Source organism: Eutrigla gurnardus (assembly GCF_963514095.1).
Source record: "Eutrigla gurnardus genome assembly, chromosome: 15".
Taxonomy (NCBI): Eukaryota; Metazoa; Chordata; class Actinopteri; order Perciformes; family Triglidae; genus Eutrigla; species Eutrigla gurnardus.
In genome coordinates, this window is record NC_139938.1 from 559,642 (window position 1) to 579,539 (window position 19,898).

A 19,898-nucleotide genomic window follows, 5' to 3' on the forward strand; every position below is an offset into this window, starting at 1 on the left:
GTGGTACGTACGGCAAACTGCCTCGCTCGCGGCTCACGCCTCGAAGCTTCCTGCTTGTGTCAATGCCGTTAGCATTCAGCGTTCCCACAGCCAAAGCGTTTCATCAGACACAGCCGCTAAACCGACCCACCGGCGACAAACATGGCCAACACAGAGGTAAGGGTAACGGCGAGCCTCGACCACCGCCATGCATGTGTTGCTGTTGTTGTTTTAACAGCCAGCTGGATACTAAAGCAAGCTGTCAAACGGATTCTTCACTGGAAACAGAAAGCGGAGCTAACGTGAACCCTTAGTGGTGTATTGTGCGGCCGCCAAACGTGTTTTCCGCCTCTTTTGCTTACCAGGGAAACAAACTTTGGGGAGGTCGCTTCGCGGGAGACACGGATCCTATGATGGAGAAGTTCAACGCATCCATCGCTTATGACCAGAGGATGTGGGATGCTGACATCCGAGGGAGCAAAGCTTATGTGAAAGCTCTGGAGAAGGCGAAGCTGGTCACCACGGATGAGATGAACCAGATTTCACAGGGGCTGGATCAGGTGAACACACACGCACATAGCTGCACTCTATGGACTCACTTTAAGGTCACCACATCCAGGCCAGTTGCTAGGAATTCTGGGCCCCCTGAAAGAATATCGGTGTGGGCCCCTCTACCCATCTATTGCCACCTTAAATGTTTTTGTTTTTCAGTGTTCTTGACGGTGCCTGGTGTAATACACCCAATTTGTTTCCTTTTTTACGATTAACGACTTAACAAGTCAGAGTATTATTATGTAAATTATGTATTAGTTGTCTTATTCTCATTTCACTGATTTGCAACACGTTATTACACCTCTGATTGCAAATACATTTTCAATTAACCACTCAACAAGTAGGTAGTGGGTATTTTATTTATTTTATCAAGCACTGATATGCAAAAAAACAAAGTGTCCTGGCTCAAGATAGTCCACAGGTAAATATGTAGCATTTAACTTAAATGTGCAAGTAAAACAAAGAGCACATGGAATACGTTGTAAAACAAATATCAAAAACAACAACAAGCCTAATCTAATCTCAAATGAAGTTTAAATTGGCTTGTTTATTCACTGTAAGTCACATCAGAAAGCCCAACGCCTGGCCTTTTTGTGAGCAAATTCGCTGATGAGGTCTTTAAAGTCCAATTGTCGGCTTAGCTGACTTTCAATTGAAAGTCTAGCAAGGCTATTTAGCCTCACTTGGCTTGTTGTGGATCTGAGATAGTTCTTAACTAGCTTCAGTTTGCTAAACGCCCTTTCTCCACCTGCAACAGTCACAGGTAATGTACAGAAGATTCGGATAGCAACACATACTTCACCAAAAATGCTCTGAAGCTGAAGTTTATGAATGGAATTCAGCAGTTCAAGGGGAGAGGGGCAGTCTGAAAATGTGGCACTATAAACAGACCTCAAATGTTGCACTTCACTTTCAAAATTAGCACTAAGATCCTGTTTGTATTTGCTTGTTAATGAATGGCAAACTGAGTGAATCTGATCATCTTTTAAATCCTTGATTTTCAGTATTGCAGCAAATTCCTCACAGATATTTGCAATGGATGAAAGCGGGTGTCCAAGGCACAGATGATGTTATCTAAAGCCACATAGAAAACACTGTTGCAAAACAGATTAGATTCTGTCTCCTGTTGGTTTCCCTCTTCTTCTGACCTCTGACTCTGATCTGCAAAACGTTTTCTCTTTCGCTTGTGGCTGACTGGAAATCCAATGGGAACATCCATAGCTTCTGCGATGAGGAAAGCCTCTGCAAGGAAGTCATCCCATGAGTCGCAAAAGACCTGCATTTCTTCCTTTAATGCCTCTATATTGGCTGCTTCTACATCTAGTGTAATTTTTCCTGACTGCAGAATTATGTTTCTGTCTTCAATGGACTGCAGTATTTTTTTCCAGACAGTCAGGAGAACAATGGCTTTAAAAGATGTAAAATAACTCCTGAGACCAGTGACCTCTGATTTGACTTCATTAGTCAAGCTGCATCTAGCAAGGATGCTATCCAGGGCCTCTAGGAGTGATGGTAAGTGATTTGCAACTGGTTTAACAGCCGCTATGCGGGCACGGGTATCAGACATGCGGTAAAGGGAGCAGCCAGTCTTTTCTTTGAGAATGGCCCATCTCTCTGGGCTGGCACTGAAGATATTATACAAGCGATTCAAACACCCGAAAAATGTTGAAATGTCGGTACATGACTCTGCAGCATGTACTCCAACAAGATTTAGAGTATGTGAGGCACATGGTGAATATGTAGCAAGTGGATTTATTTTCCTTATTTCAGCCTGGACTAGAGGTAAGATCGGGCCTAAAAAATCCAGCCCGACCCGACCCAGGCCCGCAGGATTAAAGCCCGACCCGGCCCGAACCCGAGCAATTAACTTGATTTGCAGGCCCGAGCCCGAACCAAACCCGAAATTTCATATTTTATTTGTGAGGACTCAGAGTACGTCCTTAAGAATCTAGCGCGGTACTTTAAGAGAGAGAGAGAGAGAGAGAGAGAGAGAGAGAGAGAGCGCAGAGAGGGAGACGGGGAGAGGGAGAGAGAGAGAGCGCAGTCTGTCTGTGCTGCGGCTCCTGTCCCGTTTAGTTAAATAGCAATTACAGCGCCCTCTCTGTTTTTTTTCCCCTAATTATTTATTTTATAACAAGTATTCCTCAGTTTAGTATCTTATTCTCCACACATCGTTTATACATTTCTATAAACATATATTAAAAAAAAAAAAAAAAAAGTCAGCGAGAGAGAAGCCCGGCCCGACCCGACCCGAACGTAATGATTGACATTTTATACCCGACCCGACCCGGGGTCGGGCTCGGGCTCGGGCTTAAGATCTTACCTCTAGCCTGGACCCCTTTAACTTTTCCTGACTTGTTCAAGCCATTGTCAAAGCCCTGGCCTCTGCAATCTGCAATGTCAATGTGGTGCTCCTCTAATGTCTTCAGTATCATCTCTGATATTTCATGGCCAGTCTTGCCACTGAATTCTTCAAACTGCAAGAAACGTTCAGTTACATCCCACTGATCATTCTCCTTCTGAAAGACATATCTCAGCAGAATTACATTCTGTTCCTTGTGGGAGACATCAGGAGTCGCATCACATATTAATGAGTAATAAATTGCACACTCCCTTTCCTTCAGTATTTCTTTCAAAACTCTATCTCCACAGAGTTCTATGAACTCATTTTGAGACTCTGGGCTAAGGTAATGGGTCACTCTGGTGCTTGGTCTTTTCTCCTTCACTTTTCTCAGATGATCATTCAACAGAGGATCGTACTTGGCTACAAGCTCTACAGTGCCAAGGAAGTTACCATTCCGTACATCACCAAGCATTTCTGTGCTCCCTCTGAATCGCAAATTTCTTGAGGCCAGAAAAGGAGTAACATCTAATATTCTCTCAAGAATAGCTTTGTTTCTGTCAACTTCAAGTTGGATTTCTTGTTGCAGATGGCTATCTATCCCCTTTGCTTCCATCAAAGAATATCTCCGATTTTTCCACTTGAGGTAGCAGGTTTTGTGCGCCTTGCAAACCTCATGGTCAAGGGAATTTGTTGTACATTCTCCGCCATTTGAGATCTGATATTTTGTACCCTTCTTTGGTGTTAAGTGCACTGGCTGATGTTTTTTTTAGGCCATCACAGGAAAATAACATGCATGGCACACAGTATATTGCCCTTGCACTTTCACTGTACGTTAACCAGTCTCTCTTCTGTTTTTCCCGTCCATTTGTTGACTTTGTATACTCTAAATACTCTGGAAATTTCCTTCCATCTGAATCCATTGGCATTATCAAGGTCAGATCTCTCTGAGTGGCTGTGGCTAGCTTTTTGACAATTATCTCACGATCGTGGTCTGTCAGCTTCTCTGGCCATAATCCTGGGTCACATTTTAAATATTCTTCCTCCTTGTTCTCTCTTTCCTGTTTTTCTGTACTTCCTGTGCTCTGACTGTCTTCAGCAGTTTCATGACTGCAACAGCTTTGATCTGCTTCACAATTCCCTTCACTACCTGATGTAGCCTTGCTTTGGGAACTTGGGCCTGGCTCTGGAAACAGCAACAGTGACATAAATTGAGTTATAAAAAAATGTAGCCTATATTTTGCTATTATATAATTGAAATAACCAGGGTGTTGATTAATGTCTTAGTCACTGCCAGTGGTAGAGCAGTTCACTAATAAACCAAAACAGCCAACCAGTGTCTACATCACTCACTCACCATCAAAGGCATCATTGGACTGCTGGGGGAGAGTGTCTGCTGTGGGGTCAAACTCAGATGAAGCAGCCACTGCTGATTCTGGAGCAGCAGAGCATAAAGGTTTATTGTTCCATTATATATATTGTAAACATTAAATGTTATGTTTCATGGAAAAACTGATGCAGAACTAACCTATTCTTGGACAAAATCTAAATGGGCTTCTTAGTACCATAGCTCTAGGTGGACAGCTTCACTTTACCAGGCAAAACATATTTTTTAACCATTCAAAAGTCAGTGTAAACTGTCCAAAAATTCTAAATAGTCTTTTTTACTTTGTTGTTGTCAGCTATTATGGTGTATTTTATTTTATATTGCTATGAAAACAAACAACAACAACAGATCTTTGAACATTTACCTTTTTTTTTTATTTAGGCTATTCAAATGTCCCACTAATAACACATTTTACAAGACCACATTGAACACATCATGATAACGTCACTGACCTTCGTCAGATGCTCATAATTACTGAGTAGAACTTGAATGCGTCACAATACAATTCAATGCAGCCTCTGAATGGGCGCATACTGGAGCACTGTCCGACATATGTGTGAAACACACAGTCACTGTTGTAGCCCCTAAATTAGTAACGTTCAGTTACAGCTACTCTAGGAACTACTGCTCTACATGAACTGGCGACTTTTTTTTTTTTTTTTCAATGAACTGGCGACTTGTCCAGAGTGTAGCGCGGCCAGATGACAGCTATAGGCTGCAGCCTGCGCCCCGTTAGGTAATGTTACAGACATTTCAGCTGCCTTCGGTAGTTTTTCTCTCACCATTCTTGGGAAAAAAGTTTTGGATGTCCTGGGCCCCTGCTCTGCTGCTCCTACTCCTGGCCTCCTTCTCAACTCTCTTCTGGTGTCCGGACTTGTACTTTTTGGGGGGCATCCTGACCCTGCTGGAGTCCGCTCGTGCTCACTTAATTCCGGTGAGGAAGAACCATAGGAAGAACGAACCGGGGTGTGGACCAAACCATTTTTTAAGAAGGGGCCAAGGGGGTTATTGAAATTATTAAAATTAGAATATTGTACGACTTGTGGCTTTGTTTTAATTCGGATTCATTCGTATGAATATATATTAGTTCAGTGTATGCATAATCATTTTGTCATAGAGGCTACTGGGGGCTGTGTGTGGGCCCTTAGAATTGTCATCACCTTCCCCCCCCCCCCGTTACGACGGCGCTGACCACATCCTAAATCCAAGCTGACAAATGATTAGACTGTATGACTGTAACTGTCTGGTCAGTTATTTCACATTTGCGTGCAAGGAATTGCACTCCTGCAGCATCGCGGCTGTGTCGGTGTCTGCCCTTCTGTGTAGTTTTAGGTTAATAGATGGCAGCTGAAAATGTGCCCTGGTGCAGAATTCCTCTCTTCTTTATGCTGAGTGTGAACAATGCTGTCATCATGTGACAGGTGCCAGCTGACAAACCGCTTCAGTGATTCTTTCACTCATGCAGTCAGGTTTCAGGGCAGACTCTGTACTTTGATGTTTTGCTTTGGCAATGTAAGTGGCATACAATAAATAAACACTCATAATGTTGGTATCTCGGGTCCACATGTGCTATTATTTTAAAGTAGCTATTTAGCCTATGTTTATTTATAGCAAATCAAATCTATATCATTGTATCTATTTAACCCACTTGGTCATGCAGTCTTTTTTTTTTGTGATTCTCCAGATTTCCGGCGAGTGGTCTAAAGGTGTTTTTGTGATCAAACCTGAAGATGAAGACATCCATACTGCCAATGAGCGCAGGCTAAAGGTGAAGTAGAGTCAAATTGAATTTCACTATAATATGTGACAGTGTGTTATAGTGTTATTATAGTGTTTTGTACCAAAATACATTCCTACGTATATATGAGTCCTCTTTCACAATAAGGAGGCAGACATGAAATAATTTGGTTATGTTTGTCAATTAGATAATCACAGGATTCTGCCATTTTATTGCAACTGAGGTTTTGTTTTAGTAGTTTAGAGCTGCAGTAAGTTCTTATTTTCTCACTTTAGAGTTATATTGTTAGTTTGGTGTCATTCACTTGCTTCCTTTTTGCTTTTTTCATGGGATTTGTTGACAATAATGGGGGGAAAAAACAAAAATAACATCAGCCTTATCTATTAAGTGTCTCCATCACATTGGAGCATTTGGAAGAATGACTAACCAAGACTTCATGGATAATATTTATCCTTTTAGTTTGTCAGGGCTATAAACATAGCTTTTAGGGCTGAGCGATTTTATCGATTCTGCGATATAAATCGCTATTTTGTTTCCACAGAAAGTATCGATTTTTTAGCCACGAGTATCGATACATTAAGTCCCATTCAAATCCCCCTTGCACTCTGCTCGCTGCGCCGAGAGACGGCCGCGCAGCATCGCGGCGCTTCGCGTCTGGTCTCGGTTAACAAAAGCGCAGAAAGGAAGCGTGCTTCGTTCGCGGTGCTTCAGCGGCTGCCCGGTTCACGCCGGCATGACGCCAGGTTAACACCAGCTGCTGCAAAGCGTCACGGCCACGAAAATCACACATGATCCACTGCCCCCCAGTTCAGACCAGACGCGTATTTCTCCGCGACGGTCGACAAGTGCTTCTGCTCAGCTGTTATTCATTCAGAGCTATTTTTTTCATCGTGGGTAAGGAAATAGGCCATATTACTGTAGACACCCAAAACCCCACCCCCGCCCCGTAGCCAGCCAGCTCTCTGTGTGTGTGTGTGTGTGTGTGTGTGTGTGTGTGTGTGTGTGTGTGTGTGTGTGTGTGTGTGTGTGTGTGTGTGTGTGTGTGTGTGTGTGTGTGTGTGTGTGTGTGTGTGTGTGTGTGTGTGTGTGTGTGTGTGTGTGTGTGTGTGTGTGTGGTAAGTTACAGTTTGCACTTCAATAAATGTAATATTTTCTCACCACATATTTGATTTATTTTGTCCAGCATTTGCAAGCTGGAGACTCTCTGTCCAGTCAGAGCCATATATTGTGTAATTGATTCTTTCAGTTTATATTAATCCAATCCAAGTCAATGGGACACTCACAAGATGTCAACAAAATCACACTGTCCCTTTAAAATCTTTCAGAAAATGATGTAAGTGTATCAAATCGTATAAAATCAAATCGTATAAAATCAAATCATATTGTTGGCTGAATATTGTGATTTATATCGTATCGTGAGCTGAATATCGTGTATCGTATCGTGAGATTAGTGTATCGCTACAGCCCTAATAGCTTTCTAACTGTTTGGTGACATGGTGAGCGATGTTGTAGTCTTTTTATTTGGCTGCTTCTCTTTCAGGAGCTGATTGGTGCGCCTGCAGGGAAGCTGCACACTGGCAGGAGCAGAAACGACCAGGTTTGTCTTTACAATATGTAGTGACTGAATTACTATTTGGAGTTGCTGCTGTATTACTTAATTGTAAGGGCTAGTAGTGGATAAAGAAAAGAGAAAGTATCATGAGACTGTGCTGTGTGTGTTCGGGTTGACCAGGTCGTGACTGACATGAGGTTGTGGCTGCGAGATGCCATCTCAAGCCTGACGGCCAATGCCCTACAGCTGATGTCGACCATGGTGGAGCGGGCAGCAGCGTAAGACAGATACACAGTAAATACACACTTGGAACTGCACTTTAAAAAAAATGTTGCCCCTTCTGTCATCTCTTTCTTAACTTCAGAGAAATTGACGTCCTGTTCCCTGGTTACACCCACATGCAGAGAGCTCAGCCAATCAGATGGAGCCACTGGATTCTAAGGTGACCTTTTTTGAAGTGTAACTTTCATGTCTCCCTCCTCCTTTTTTTAAATATAACATGTTTAATCGTTAATGTTTGTCTCGTGTTTATCTTTTCCCCTCTCGAACCAACCCTCAGTCACGCTGTTGCTCTGAGCAGAGATGTTGACAGACTTCAGGAGATCAAGAAAAGAGTGAATATTTTACCTCTGGGCAGGTACGCTGTCAACACACACTCACTGTCTGATGCTGATTTTCAGCCATAGACATGACCAGTCAATGAGAATGATTCTTTGTTTCCAGCGGTGCCATCGCTGGGACACCATTTGACATTGACCGGGAGTTACTGCAGAGAGGTCAAGCTACTGGTGTAAAATATCACCAGATAATTACTACAGTATTACTTTGTTGATCTTTCACTTGTGTCTTGTTCATTAATGAAATGTGTATTTCTAAAAGCTGAAACAAAAATTCTCTTCATGTGTAGAGTTGGAGTTTGCTGGCATCAGTGTTAACAGCATGGATGCCACAGGCCAACGAGACTTTGTTGGTATGTAAACCTTACATGTCAGTCAGCTGTCACACAATAACTTTTTTAACTGGTTCACGTCCTACCTTACTGATCGAAGTTTCTTTGTAAGTTTGGATACATGTTCCTCAGAAACCCATAAGATAAAGTGTGGGGTTCCCCAAGGGTCAATTTTAGGTCCAACTCTTTTTAACCTTTACATGCTTCCCCTTGGGGACGTCATCAGGAGGCACGGCATCAGCCTTCATAGTTATGCTGACGATACGCAACTGTACATGGCCGTGTCTCCTGATGACACAGGGCCAATTGATGCCCTTTTTAACTGCATTGTAGACATCAAGTCATGGATGGCAGCAAACTTCCTGCAGCTCAACCAGGACAAAACAGAGGTTTTAGTCATTGGTCCTGAAGGCCAGAGAGAGAAACTTTTACCAAAGTTACAGGATTTTAAACCCTCAAAATCTGTAAAAAATCTGGGCGTGATTTTTGACTCTGAGCTCACTTTTATTCCACACATCAAAAACATAACAAAGATAGGTTTTTACCATCTTAAGAATATAGCCAGAGTCCACCCGTTTCTCTCTCAGGCCAGCACGGAGGTGCTGATGCATGCTTTTATCTCTTGTCGTTTAGATTATTGTAATGCCCTGCTCTCTGGTCTTCCCAAAAATAACATATACAATTTACAATTATTACAGAACTCAGCCGCACGCGTGCTGACGAGGACCAGAGGGCGGGAGCACATTACACCAGTTTTAGAACCGCTGCATTGGCTCCCTGTGCGTTTCAGGATCGGTTTTAAGGTTCTTTTACTAGTTTTTAAATGTCTCAACGGTCTCGGGCCTTCTTATTTATCTGCACAAATTTTACCCTATCAACCCTCGCGGACCCTGAGGTCCCCGGTGCTGGCCTTTTAACCATACCACAAGTCAGAACCAAAACACACGGGGAGGCGGCATTCAGTTACTATGGCCCCCGATTGTGGAACAGCCTGCCGGAGAACCTCAGGGCCGCAGAGAATGTTGATGTTTTTAAAAAGAGGCTCAAGACCCACCTTTTTAATCAGGCTTTTAACTGACATGTTTTCTAATTTCTTTTATGCTTCTTACATTTTTTGTTATTATTCTATATTATATTATTTATTTTAGCTTATCCTGTTTTACTGTTTTTAAATTTTATTTAATTTTATTGTTTTATTTATTGGGTCAATTTTATTTTATTTTATACATTTTGATACATTTTACTGTTTTATTGTTTTTATTCCCTCAGTTTTTAGCTTCTACCTTTTCTATTATTTTGCTGTTTTAGCCCCTCGGTTTTCCAGTGTTTTCCTCCTGGGGGCCTACCACACCGGGAGTTGTTTCTGGTTCACTGTTGGGGGTGCTGTCCCATGGACAGCCCTGGCCCGGGTGGCTGGAGAGCTCTACACCGTGGTGTGGAGCCTCCTGTCTGCCTGGGCTGGGGTGGTCCCTGTGGCGGCGCCCCCTGCAGTCATGGACCATGATTCCTCTCGGTGTGCGCGGCCCCCAAAGGTAGCTTCTTCCTCACCTCAGATCTCGGTGCCCAGCCATGTCTCCTCAGCAACAGCTAGTGTATGTGTGTGGGTGTGCGTGGGTATGTCTGTGCATATGGCTATGTGTGTGCGTGAGTGTGTATGTCTCTGTGTATCTCTATTTGTGGGGGTGGGAGGCTTGGTTTTCATGGTGTTCTTTGTTGTTCATATCTTGTTTTGTTTTTGATTTGTTCGCTTTTATTTTCTGTGAGGCACTTTGTGCTACTTTTAAGTATGAAAAGTGCCGTATAAATAAAGTTTGATTTGATTTGAATAAAAAGAGCCTAAAAAAACAGTTTTTCCTCAACTTTATACCTTATGTTTGCATATGTGTTTCTTTAAGCGGAGTTCTTGTTCTGGGCGTCGTTGTGTTTGACCCATCTCAGTAAGATGGCCGAGGACCTGATGCTGTACAGCACAAAGGAGTTCTCCTTCATTTCACTCTCCGATGCTTACAGGTCAGTTTGTGGGCCTTTATTACAGTTAGCGCATGTCCTCAAGGCTGCACATGCTTGGATAATGTCATTATTTTGTTATTCTTTTTTGTACAAAGCTCCATGTGTGCATTACAGCAATGAACTAATATGCATTAATAGATCGTATTTTTAAAATGTCTGGTTGAATTATAATGGTTGGTGATGTTTGTCAGACATTGAGTACTGTGTTTGCTATGCTAAAATTGTACATCTCCTCATTTTAACAAAATTATATTGTTGGCATTAAACAACTACTATACTGTAAGATATCAAACTGAAATGAACATATGAAGACAGTGTCTCTAACCTCGTTGTCCACCTCAGCTGTTAGTCTGGTCTTGTGAAGTTCAGTTTAAATCTCAGAGCTGGTGTTACTATGATCTGCTGGACTTTTCATTAAGCCCAACCCAGTCATTTCGTGTGGAGTTGAAACGACGATTCCCTTCTTTTTTTCTCACCTATTCTTGTTGTGTTTGTAGCACAGGCAGCAGTCTGATGCCCCAGAAGAAGAATGCTGACAGTCTGGAGCTGATCAGGAGTAAAGCAGGTCGTGCCTTTGGCAACGTAAGACCTCCGACTGAAGATACATTTTGTTAAATTGTCCGTTTATCTGTTCAGTGAAGAGACCATCCCATTGTGTTGTGTAAAAGGTAATGTGAAGACCACGTTTCCTATAAATGCTGTTGCTTCCTGTCGCAACAGTGTTGCTTCTTTGCTCAAAGTTTTCTTTTTTGCTGATTAGAAGAGGATTCATATGTTAGAAGTGAATCTACAGCAGACTTTCACTCCATTCATCATCTGCTAGGTGTGCTATAAAATTATAGCTAGTTTTTCTGCATTTGGTCAAACAAAGATTTTTACTTTCTGTATTTCAGTGTGCAGGGTTCATGATGACACTGAAGGGCTTACCTAGCACCTACAACAAAGACCTGCAGGTATGAAAGTGTCACTTCATTGGAAAAAGCCTTTTTTGGATATTTCATCTCCAAATTTTTGGTTTTCCTTCCTCAGGAGGATAAAGAGGCCATGTTCGACTGCTATGATACGCTTCACGCTGTGCTGCAGGTGACAACTGGAGTCATATCGACTCTCAAGGTCAGATATTTTACACTGCTTGGTGTCATGCATACCAGGTGGTTTAAACTTTATACTTGGTTGCGACTGCAAACCTTCTTTTGTATAAAAACTGTAAACCCCTTCTTTTTTTGTTGCACCAAAACATTCTGTTCAAATGTGTAACCGTCTCATGTTCCATTTTTAGAGAGCACACAATGTAGAAAACTTGCATGCATAGAATAATGAAGATAATATGTCCAGTATCCAGGAGACACAATATCCATAGCACCGCACACAATATTAGTATTAGTATTAGTATAGTATTAATATAGTTTTGGCAGCCTGGTTAGTCCTCCTTTGCAAGCAGCAGCATAGGTGATCTTCTTTTGTTACTGATTTTAATCCAGTCAAAGAAGTTGTCAGACAAGTGAAAGATTTTCCTCAGTTGCACAAGGTGGTTTAGTAAAATGCAGGATATATTTAGCAGCCCTTTGTGCCTTGCTGCTTAGACAAGAATTGACACAATAACAGGATTATAACTGATGCTGTTTTTTTTTTATCAGTGGTTCAAATTGCGTTTTTTTGACCTGTAAATGTTTAAAAGAATGACTGTTTTTAGACTTCCTGGCCTTTCAAAAGACAAAATGACAATGATTTTCTTTCCTCCGATGTTTCTCATGTGTTAGATTAACCAGAGTGTCATGGAAGCGGCCCTCAGTCCAGACATGTTGGCTACTGACTTGGCCTACTACCTTGTGAGGAAGGGGGTGAGTCTAGTGTCTAGGTATATTTTGATTCAAATGAAAATTGTCAGAATATTTTATAACCACATTTAATTCAAAAGAAAATCAAAGGAAATTATTCTTTAATCAAATATTGGAATGTGAATACTAATAAGGCTGTATCAAGATTAGAATAAATAAGCCAGATACATTATTTATGGCATTTATAACGTCTTATTGCCAACCACCAAGTGGAAATAACCTTATTAGGACAATAGCAAATGGTTTAACATTGTTTTCCATGTATGTATTTGTGTGTTGTTGTGTAAGCCTGTGTTATTCTGTGTTGTAGGTACCGTTCAGAGAGGCCCATGGGATCTCTGGTAAAGCTGTGAGTGCAGCTGAATCCAAAACTATCGCCCTGAATCAACTCACTGTGGATGACTTGAGAGACATTAGGTAACCGTCTTCTCCTCATTCACACACAAAACACAAATCCTTAAACAGAACTTTTGTTTTACAGAACAGACCTACTAGTATTTTATCCTCCAGCCATTTTGCATTCTCTCTCTCTCCCCCCCCCCCCTCTCTCTCTCTCTCTCTCTCTCTCTCTCTCTCTCTCTCTCTCTCTCTCTCTCTCTCTCTCTCTCTCTCTCTCTCTCTCTCTCTCTCTCTCTCTCTCTCTCTCTCTCTCTCTCTCTCTCTCTCTCTCTCTCTCTCTCTCTCTCTCTCTCTCTCCGTTCTGTCATTTTAGCCCTCTGTTTGAAAATGACGTATCCTCCGTGTGGGACTACAGGAGCAGTGTGGAGCAGTATAGCGCCCCCGGAGGCACAGCCAAGAGTAGCGTTGCAGCACAGGTGGAGCACCTGAGAAACTGGCTGCAGAAAGCAAACCAGTGACCTCAAACTAATTTCACCTTAAAACTCAGGTTTACTGCCAAGGTTTGGATCAGTATATGAAATGGCAGATCGAGGTAAAAGGATGATTTCAACCTTGTTGCCTGTCTTCTCTCTTTTAGAATAGATGACGTGTCAGTTGGTGCTACAAATGAACTGACAATAAATAAATGTTACCCAAACAGTGTTTTACAGGTTGATCCATTCAGGCTACTGTTTCCACAATGCAGGTTTCTGAAGTAATTTCTCTTGCTGTTAACAACCACACAAATGAAAGATGGAGCTCTTTAATGGCACAGAAAGGCTAGCTATAAAGTAGGAGTGATGTTTGTTTATTTAATGGTAATTAACTTATGTGCTATCACTGTCAATTCACAGTTGGTTAATGTCATAAAACTCACCTGTTGATGAGCTCCACACAATGCATGCTATTTAGTTGTAGACACTTCAAATCAGGGCCAATCTGAGCATTCTTAATGTAAAATGGTTAATCTCATTGGTAATCCTAAACGGGTTCAAATACATTCACTAGTTTGTACTGTACAATTTTAATTTGTTATATATAATAGTAAATCTGGCAGCACATTTCTTCCCAGTTTTAAGTTCATAAATGTTGATTATATACAAGCAATGCACTGAAAAAGAGGCAGGTTTTTCTGTACATTTAGACCTCATTTGGTTTTTCCACACAAGTGCAGTACATTTAGGAAATGCCTTGATCGTCTAATCTTCTACATTCAGTTGTCTGAACGACAGTGGGAATCATAATGAGCATGACAAGTAAAGAAATAAGAAGTCCCTCAGCTTGTGACTGTGGGGAAGAAAGAAAGTTCTATCTCACTGAAAAACACACTTAAGAAAAAGCAGATTGGAGTTAATATAAAGCCATAGTGTACAGATTTAAAATATTGACTCCTAATCATAATAAAATAATAAAAGTTAAAGGCCTGCTGAGGTAAAGACCAAACCCAAACAGAGACTGAGGGTTATCCAGAGGTGGTGAGCTCCACAGACAGTTGACCTGCACTTAGCACAATAACTTCTCTCACTGTCACAGCAATCGTGTTGGATTTAGTGGGACGTCGTTACATGCAAATACAGGCGACATTTTGAATGAATTACCATAACACAATTAACAGTTTGCTGTTTCCCTATCACACAGGTAGTAGTTACCTTTATACATTACAGTAGCTTTTGTCACTTAAATCAGGTGTTCTTTCGTGTGCTGGTTCAGTGTATCAGACACGCTGTCCCAAGCAAAACTGAGAAGACACTGAACCAAAGGTGGATCACGCTCGTCAGAGCTGCATTCCCCTTGGAGCGGTAAACAACTCTGCCATCCAGAGGCTGCGTAGGTCTGAAGATGTCAGTCATGGGCTGCCCCGTCCAGAATCGACACTGCTTAGCTATTGAGTCAAGCTGAGTGGAGAGAAAAAGAGTCATTTCTCTGTCAGTGCCACTGATGATAACGATGTGTTTCAGACCCTGATGTCTGAACACATTTACCTTCCAATCCTCCTGAGTAATGAGCTTATTTTTAAAAGGATATATATTAAGAAAAGCTGTTTTCATGTAGAATCAAATTAATGAATGACATAAAGGACTTCAAAAGGCTTCACTGTATCCGTCTTTTACGCCAAACATCAAGTTTGAAGGTTCACAGATTTGTTGAGGCCAAACAACCAGTCAGTCAGGCTCTGCGTCTTCAATTCATTGTTGCTCACCTGTCGACTGCTGATGGAGAGGGTCCTGTGAAACACCGTCCAGGCAACTGCCTGTTCACATCCTGGAGTTGTCATGGAGCCTACATAGCGGTAGTAACTGTGGAGGTCCTTCGCTGATGGGATAATGTCACTGAGTCGAAAGTTTGGGATCACTGTGCTGCTACCTTAACACAGAAAGAAGTTTAGGGTTTGGTTAATATTGTACAAAAATGGATTTCAATGAAAGGCTATAAAAAGTTCTTTATGCTCTTCATATTTCAGTCACCAAACTTGTACCGTTGTTTTGCACTCGGCCCAAAGCAGCGACTACTGCATCCAAATGAGGATGATCATCTGAGGTTTCCTGCGAGGAAGACACCATCAGCATTATGACACAAGCCTAACAAGCCTTTTTTAAAGTTGTATTACGGCTGCAGAGTCATGCAGATAAATAAATCTTAACTTATTACCTCAAACAGGAAGGCGAGCAGAGCTATACCCGCCATATCATGTTCTGCCTCTGCCAGAGAGCCATACGGCTCCTTGATGTGGACTATATGCAACTGGACACCCAAAACAGCAAATGAGTTAGAGTATCAGAGAAGGGTTGTTACACTACAGGGCACTGTGTTAAACACAGCTTTGTTAAAACAGAACTGTCCTCTGAGTATCTGGGCAAAGTCATTATTAAAGGGTGGTTGCAGTTTTCTCTTCCGATTGGCTGGTTTGGCTGATACTATAGACAAAATGCTCATGTAAATCACAATAAATATGTTCATATACCATGAAGAGAAGCATGCAAACAGTGGCTCCTTTAACTCCGTTAGTCTTACTTATATGATTTAAAGAAAAAAAATCACCTAAACATTGTAGACATGCTTCCATTTCCAACACGTTTGTAAAACCGAATAGAGAGATGCAGGAATGAGTCGTAAAACCCAGAAATTAGTGAGCATTCTTTGCACTTCTGGTTTATTTGTGTCAGAGTCAATTACTTTTTATTTAATGGGTTGTTGGTTAGATGCCTGAAATAAGCGTAAGAGTTTTTAACCTTTTATCCTATGAAATAAAATCAGTAAATATCTCACTTTTGATCTATAAAGCTTTTACGCATCTTAAAAAAGGCTGCTGCTAACAAGTGGCAAAATGAGACAACAAAACATCATCCCGTCCAACTAGTCCACCTTCAGCTGAGTGGTGTAGTTCAGCTACGTTCTCTTTGTTACTTCTGGCCATTGCATTCATGCATCAAAAATCATAAAAGTAGTGTTCATTTCTGAGATTGGCTTTTTTTGAGGAAACCAATGTGACGATTACTTCCAGGTTGGCCAACATAAGTATGTCATCCCTGCAGCACTCTATTGTCCCCTGTTATTTTCCAGTACGTCACTTTTATTTCCAGAGGAGCAGAATATATTTTGTCTCCTGTGTGACATACCTCCATGGGGAACCTCTCTCCGTCAATGGTATGCTCTGATCCTGGTCTCCCATTGCCGCCCCAGTGGAAGTGGAACTGGGCAGCTCTGTAGTGACCGGGCAGAGCTCCTCCAGTCAGTCGGACCGACTGCGGCAGAGCAAAGTGAGCTACAGGGATGAGAGACTATCAGCAAACCAGAGGTGTTCAACAGTCAATCAAGTCTGGAGGGGAAGAGAATAATAAAGTGGGCTCTTCATTACCAGAATGTCCTTTGTTTTCCACCGTAATGTTGATTGTGTTGGTGTGGCCGATGAAGTTGAAGGGTGGCAGGGCGCTGTTGACGTGCACTTTGCTGGTGACAATGTTAATTGGTGATTGCCGTAATCCTCCACAGCTGGGAAACTGAGCTGCCCAGCGGATCGGGTCTAAATACGAGACAGCAGCAGGAATAACATCATGTTGGCTTCACTGAAAGACACTGAAAGTTTCATCTGTTCACCTCTCTTGCTAGTACTGCTATTCAGAATGAATAGAATATTGAGACATGTTGTGCCTCCTAAAACTGGAGGTGTTGAGTTTGAAAGAAGTGGGCATTTAGGAGACAGGATGACCTAAAGAGAGACACAACGGAGTTCCATTTTGTCAACACAACACTGATGCTATCACATAATTCAATTGATGGGGCAAACGTCTGAGCTAACAGTTGCCTGTTTACACAACCAGACATAAAGCAACGTTAACATTAATTTGGGGTTGTGCATCTGTCCACCCGATGAATGCAAGTCCACAATTCACACTCATTTTAGCCTCTACCGACTCCTGAGGGAAATATCTGGCTCTTTAGTTGGATTTGTCTCTAAAAACACATCATCGTCTTTCTGTTTGTGTCTTACCTCTGCATGTGTCGTCACATGAGTACTGGCTCTGGTAACACCACTGGGCTGCAGAGAAAACACAGCACTCAGTTCACACATAGACATATATATTCTTCATCAGGACACTTCTCTCTTGTGCCAAACAACATGGCTTCCTCCAGTTAATAAATCAGTATTCATTCTTTTCATTTTCACGCTCCATTAGCCAGTGTTTTTGTTCTCAGTAAGCAAGCTTACTGGCTGATCTGTTAATGTGTTTGTGCTTTGAAGTTGACCTCTGAAAGGTCAGAGCGAGAAAACACTTTCTTTCTCTCTCTCTCTCTCTCTCTCTCTCTCTCTCTCTCTCTCTCTCTCTCTCTCTCTCTCTCTCTCTCTCTCTCTCTCTCACACACACACACACACTAGCACACACACAAAAATGTGACTGTCACGATGTCACAGTCACATAGGACACTCAGTGACCTCCTCGCCAGCTGTTAGGTGCTGAGCTCAATGCAGTTTAATGGGAGATTACAAAAACACTGAACACAATTACTATTATTATTAAATGTTTCTTACATTGCTTTGATGTTCTGTTAAAAACAAAAAAGACGAAAGACAACAAACATTTTGAGAGTAGGTAACAGACACGAAAGCCGTGTTTTCACTTGTAAAACAGCAAACCAGCTTGAAATTGTGTTCTCAAAACTCAACAACTGGCCGCAGATAGAAACACTTAATGTGACAAATCCAACCTTGATATGTCTACAGTGATGTCACCGCAGGCCATGACCTCTGAACATGACCTCCAGGATATTTGTGAAATTTCCAATTTCACAATAGTCAGAAACTGCTGCATTATTACACAATTGTCCCTCCACAGACTTTCCAATCTTCCAAGTTTGAAATGAATTGAAACAACATTTACTTCACTGGGAACAAGATTGAAAATAACATGAGAGAATCAGAAATGTTGCAAACCGAACATTTGAACGCACTTGATCTTTCTATTGGTCAAGTTGCCTTAAGAAAATGGTTAATAATTGTTAATATTATATTTGTACTTGCTTGTAGATTTCTCTCTGGGTTGAATAGACCAAAGGCTGACTTGTATTATTAAAGCTAGACACATTGACATTCCAGCATATGATAGAGTGTTGCAGCCATGATAATAATGCCTGCTAAATCAATGAGAGTGGAAGCTAAATTGCCATTAACGACATAGCATATTAGAATAAATGGAAAAAAGCCATTATCTCTTATTGATTCCAACGATTATGTCTAAACCAAACACAATGAGTTGTGAGATAATGAGATAGAAACTGATTTTGAATCTTTCAGACAAACATGCTGTGTGTAGTGCACAAGTGGTTGTGATTACAATGATTGAATTGCTGGCTCAGAAAACCTTCATCCGCCTCCGTGACCGCGGCGCCGCATTAAACATGTCCATCCGACATGCAGGTGCTGCTGAATTCATTTAGTCTTGTGCTGTGGTTGTGTATTGTGTTGCTGATGTGAATGAAACTCCAGTGTCTGACTCCGCGCTGGGAATGAAAGGCGCTATAGAGAGCCATTTAGCTAATATAGGAGTGCAGATTAACCCTGCTGCCTCCCACAATGCCGTTCTCTGAAAGGGGACAACAGTTCTCACCAACTGAGAACAATGCACAGGTGGAGTTTGGCTTTGCTCCACTTGGCTCATACACCTGTGGCAAACTGAGCAGCACGGAAAAGTCAAGTTCCTTATATTATTATTTTAAGGAACCAGCATCCCAGAGAAATGCGTCAAATTAATCAGTTGTTTCCAACTCTTTTAAGTCTTCAAGGCATCACAATGCACATTTTGAAAGAAGTAATAACACACTATTCCTCTTTTTGATAATTGATTCTTCTTTTAAGTATTTTTTGACGCAGAAACACTTCAATTCCAGCTTAAATGGGAGAATTTGCTGCTTTTTGTCATCTTACATTGTAGTAAATTTAATGATTTGGACGTTGTATTGATAAGGTCACCACTAGTATGTTTCCATTTGTGACCAGCTCAGCCAAATACAATTTTTAATTGTCCTAAAATATATTTGTGTTGCAGATAGAACTTTTCTGATCTGATCAATTACCTTGTGACATCTCCCAATCATTGCCTTTAATTGAGTTCTCTACCTGTAAAAGTGTTCTATCTCAATTAAATTCTGCAAAATAATCTCCAGTATATTTCTCCAGAACACTTTGTTCAAGTTTAGGCCTCCGAGTTTAAAATAACGTGGTGTAAACGGAAACAAAATATATTTTTTGAATGCAGTTTTAATTGTCTTATTACAGTAAGTGTGTGTGTGTGTGTGTGTGTGTGTGTGTGTGTGTGTGTGTGCGCGATCTACCTGTGCTCTGTGAGAGAAGAGAAAGCAGAGTCGGGAGGTAGACAGAAAAATCCATGATCAGCAGAGACCACAAAAGATCTTGACAGACTAATTTCAGCTGCCTTCACATACTGACTCTGAGCTGCCTTTGAGGATGGGAGGGAGAGTCATGAGTAAAAGGTGTGTGTGTGTTTGTCACGAAGAGAGAGAGAGAGAGAGAGAGAGTAACTGAGAAAGTTTTCAGGTGTGAATGAGGAGCGACAGACACCTGGTGGCAACATACTGTGGTGTAAGCTCCAGTTAGTGTTAAAGGGACAGTTCACCCCAACATAAAAAATACATTCTTCCTCTTAGCTGTGGTGCTATG

At 41.6% G+C, this 19,898-nt stretch overlaps 2 protein-coding genes across 2 annotated transcripts; one reads left to right on the top strand and one right to left on the bottom strand.

Moving 5' to 3' along the window:
• Window positions 1-13,382, top strand: asl (argininosuccinate lyase). Its single transcript, XM_084028361.1, has 16 exons — window positions 1-156; window positions 345-539; window positions 5,944-6,027; window positions 7,538-7,594; window positions 7,730-7,827; window positions 7,914-7,991; window positions 8,109-8,186; window positions 8,273-8,325; window positions 8,457-8,519; window positions 10,394-10,508; window positions 11,006-11,090; window positions 11,402-11,461; window positions 11,538-11,621; window positions 12,269-12,349; window positions 12,657-12,763; window positions 13,059-13,382. The coding sequence occupies exons 1-16, from the start codon at window positions 142-144 to the stop codon at window positions 13,201-13,203; spliced, it is 1,398 nt and encodes a 465-aa protein (XP_083884487.1). The 5' UTR covers window positions 1-141; the 3' UTR covers window positions 13,204-13,382.
• A 150-nt stretch (window positions 13,383-13,532) lies between these two features.
• ca4c (carbonic anhydrase IV c) lies at window positions 13,533-19,672 on the bottom strand. The gene is made up of 8 exons (XM_084028362.1): window positions 19,553-19,672; window positions 17,214-17,261; window positions 16,581-16,745; window positions 16,342-16,487; window positions 15,374-15,466; window positions 15,201-15,267; window positions 14,925-15,088; window positions 13,533-14,619 (listed from the first exon to the last, which is right to left on the bottom strand). Exons 1-8 carry the CDS (start codon window positions 19,605-19,607, stop codon window positions 14,431-14,433), a joined length of 927 nt encoding a protein of 308 aa, XP_083884488.1. The 5' UTR covers window positions 19,608-19,672; the 3' UTR covers window positions 13,533-14,430.
• Between the last annotated feature and the right edge of the window lie 226 nt (window positions 19,673-19,898).

Excerpts from the sequence above, each read along its gene's own strand:
- ca4c (XM_084028362.1), bottom strand. The coding sequence starts at position 19,607 with ATGGATTTTTCTGTCTACCTCCCGACTCTGCTTTCTCTTCTCTCACAG. Across the intron at positions 15,089-15,200 it reads GGGCCGAGTGCAAAACAACG|GTAGCAGCACAGTGATCCCA; the intron begins GTACAAGTTTGG and ends TTCTGTGTTAAG. Across the intron at positions 14,620-14,924 it reads TCTCCATCAGCAGTCGACAG|CTTGACTCAATAGCTAAGCA; the intron begins GTGAGCAACAAT and ends CTCTCCACTCAG.
- asl (XM_084028361.1), top strand. Across the intron at positions 7,828-7,913 it reads ATGGTGGAGCGGGCAGCAGC|AGAAATTGACGTCCTGTTCC; the intron begins GTAAGACAGATA and ends TCTTAACTTCAG. Across the intron at positions 10,509-11,005 it reads TCACTCTCCGATGCTTACAG|CACAGGCAGCAGTCTGATGC; the intron begins GTCAGTTTGTGG and ends TTGTGTTTGTAG.